Below are 2,385 nucleotides of genomic sequence, written 5' to 3' on the forward strand. Positions count from 1 at the left end.
GATTAAGTGATCCGAACCTTTAAAATTTAATTCAACGGCTAAAAACAGAGAAGTTAGTAAAAAACTTTCAAAAGTTATAATAATTTTTTGCTGTTGGATCAAATTTTAAAGGCTCAGATCACTTAATCCCTGGATCTTGGAGGGAAAGATCTGGAGATGATCTCTTTCCATTTTTGTTTTCATTTTCTCTAGTTAGTTAGCCCAATTCTAGCAGTTAATAGTTACATATATAGTTCAAGACCACGTAAACTCAGTTGTTACAACCTTTAAATATGTCAAGAAATACAAATAAAATACGACGTGTAAATATAAGAAAATAAGAAAGAGGCCCAGAAAACTGAAGGAAAGCCCATTGTTATCTATGTAGGCCTCGTTTTTCATGCTAAGTTGGAATCTCATTGGATCAAATTCGGATATACCCATAAATCCCAAACGGATCATCTCAACTTTCTGAAGCATTCTATCCACGACAAATTCACAGAAGGCATTCAAACAATCCTAGCAACGCAGAAGAAGGCACACTCACTCACTCGCACAGTGACAGAGTTGCCGCCATAAATGAACCATGAAGCTCCTCTGCAACCCAATCCACACCTTCCCCTATAAACCCTTCCCTTCAATTTCCCTCCACTCATCCCGCTCCCCTTTCTTTCATTCAAAACGCGCGCTTCTACCCCAACCCATCATCAACACCGCCGCAACCTCAACCACCAGGAATTGCCGCCGCGGTGTCATCAAGTCATCCGCAAGCTCCGAAATTGACATGGTGCAAAACAAGCAGGGAATATACACGCCGAAGCAGAAGAAGGTTGTGATCTTGTGGGACCTGGACAACAAACCCCCACGCGGGCCGCCGTACCAGGCGGCCATGGCGCTGAAACAGCTCGCCCAGCGCTTCGGCGAGGTGGTCGACGCGTCGGCATACGCCAACCGCCACGCGTTTGTTCATTTGCCGCAGTGGGTCATCGAGGAGCGCCGCGAGCGGAAGCAACTGGACATTTTGGAGCGCAAGGGTGTGGTTACGCCGCCGGATCCGTACGTCTGCGGCGTCTGCGGGCGGAAGTGCAAGACGAATTTGGATTTGAAGAAGCATTTCAAGCAGCTGCACGAGAGGGAGAGGCAGAAGAAGCTGAATCGGATGGGGTCTTTGAAAGGGAAGAAACGCCAGCGTTTTAAGGAGAGGTTTGTTTCTGGGAATCACAAGTACAATGAAGCGGCGAGGTCTTTGATGAAGCCGAAGGTTGGGTACGGATTGGCGTCGGAGTTGCGGAGGGCGGGGGTTTTTGTGAAGACGGTGGAGGATAAGCCGCAGGCGGCGGATTGGGCGTTGAAGAGGCAAATGCAGCATTCTATGAGCCGAGGGATTGATTGGTTGTTCTTGGTTTCCGACGATTCGGACTTTTCGGATATGTTGAGGAAGGCTAGGGAGGCCAAGTTGGGGACTGTAGTGGTTGGGGACATGGATAGAGCTTTGGGAAGGCATGCTGATGTTTGGGTGCCCTGGATTGGTGTCGAAAATGGGGAGGTTTCGGAGAAAGATTTGGTTCCCAGAAGGAGGATAAGCGAGTTCTTTGATGGGGATGAGGAGGAAAATGGTGATGGGCTGTTTTCGGATTTTGGTTTTGATGGTGGGAGTGGATTAGACAATGTGGTTGATGAACTAGTGAGAAGTTCTCAGTCTGGTGGACTGAGGATTTCCGCCTTTTCGGAAGGGGAACTGGAAGGAGGAGACTGGGTGGAAGACGATTCGGATAGTGAGGAGTATCTGCTTGATAGTGAGAATGAGGATTCAGATGAGGAAGATGGGTTTTTTTGATATGGAAATTTGATACAACTAGGTGAAATTGAACAACTAAGCATTGGGGTGTATAGGAATACATGGGGAGAGGAAGGATGCAATACAACTGGTGGTTTACACAATCGAAAGTGTATGACCAGGTTTTCGTTCTTCCTCGTACACAATTCAAATGTTCCAACTTTCTTTCATGTCACATTTAGTTTAGTATGAATTCGATACGATTGTTTGCTGTTTAAGCTTTTGCATCCTGCTTATACTTTAAAAGGCCATTTTGTGAGTAATCGGAGATGATGCAATTATTCCCTTTTGCATTCGAGTTAGGCTCACAATTTGACCAAGGAATGCCTGTTGCACAGTTGATCACAACATCGTACTTCCGATTAGATGAACCTCTTTAGAGCTGCCCCATCTCCTAGTAAAAAAACCGTACCAGCAATCATCAGTTAAAACTTCGGTTTGCCAATTAGATCCAAACTTCGTCCCTGCCGCTTTGGTAAGAGCTCAGTGAACCTTTGGCTGCTGTAACTTCGGGCATCCTATCAACTGTTAGAAGATATATACTACTTGTTGACATTTGCACACAATAA

At 45.8% G+C, this 2,385-nt stretch overlaps 1 protein-coding gene across 1 annotated transcript; it reads left to right on the forward strand.

Annotated features, from left to right (window-relative positions):
• Positions 1-402: 402 nt before the first annotated feature.
• LOC103421127 (uncharacterized) lies at positions 403-2,034 on the forward strand. The gene has a single exon (XM_008359161.4). The coding sequence runs from the start codon at positions 566-568 to the stop codon at positions 1,814-1,816; it is 1,251 nt and encodes a 416-aa protein (XP_008357383.3). The 5' UTR covers positions 403-565; the 3' UTR covers positions 1,817-2,034.
• The last annotated feature ends 351 nt before the right edge of the window (positions 2,035-2,385 follow it).

Source organism: Malus domestica, chromosome 08 (genome assembly GCF_042453785.1).
Source record: "Malus domestica chromosome 08, GDT2T_hap1".
NCBI classification, from domain to species: Eukaryota; Viridiplantae; Streptophyta; class Magnoliopsida; order Rosales; family Rosaceae; genus Malus; species Malus domestica.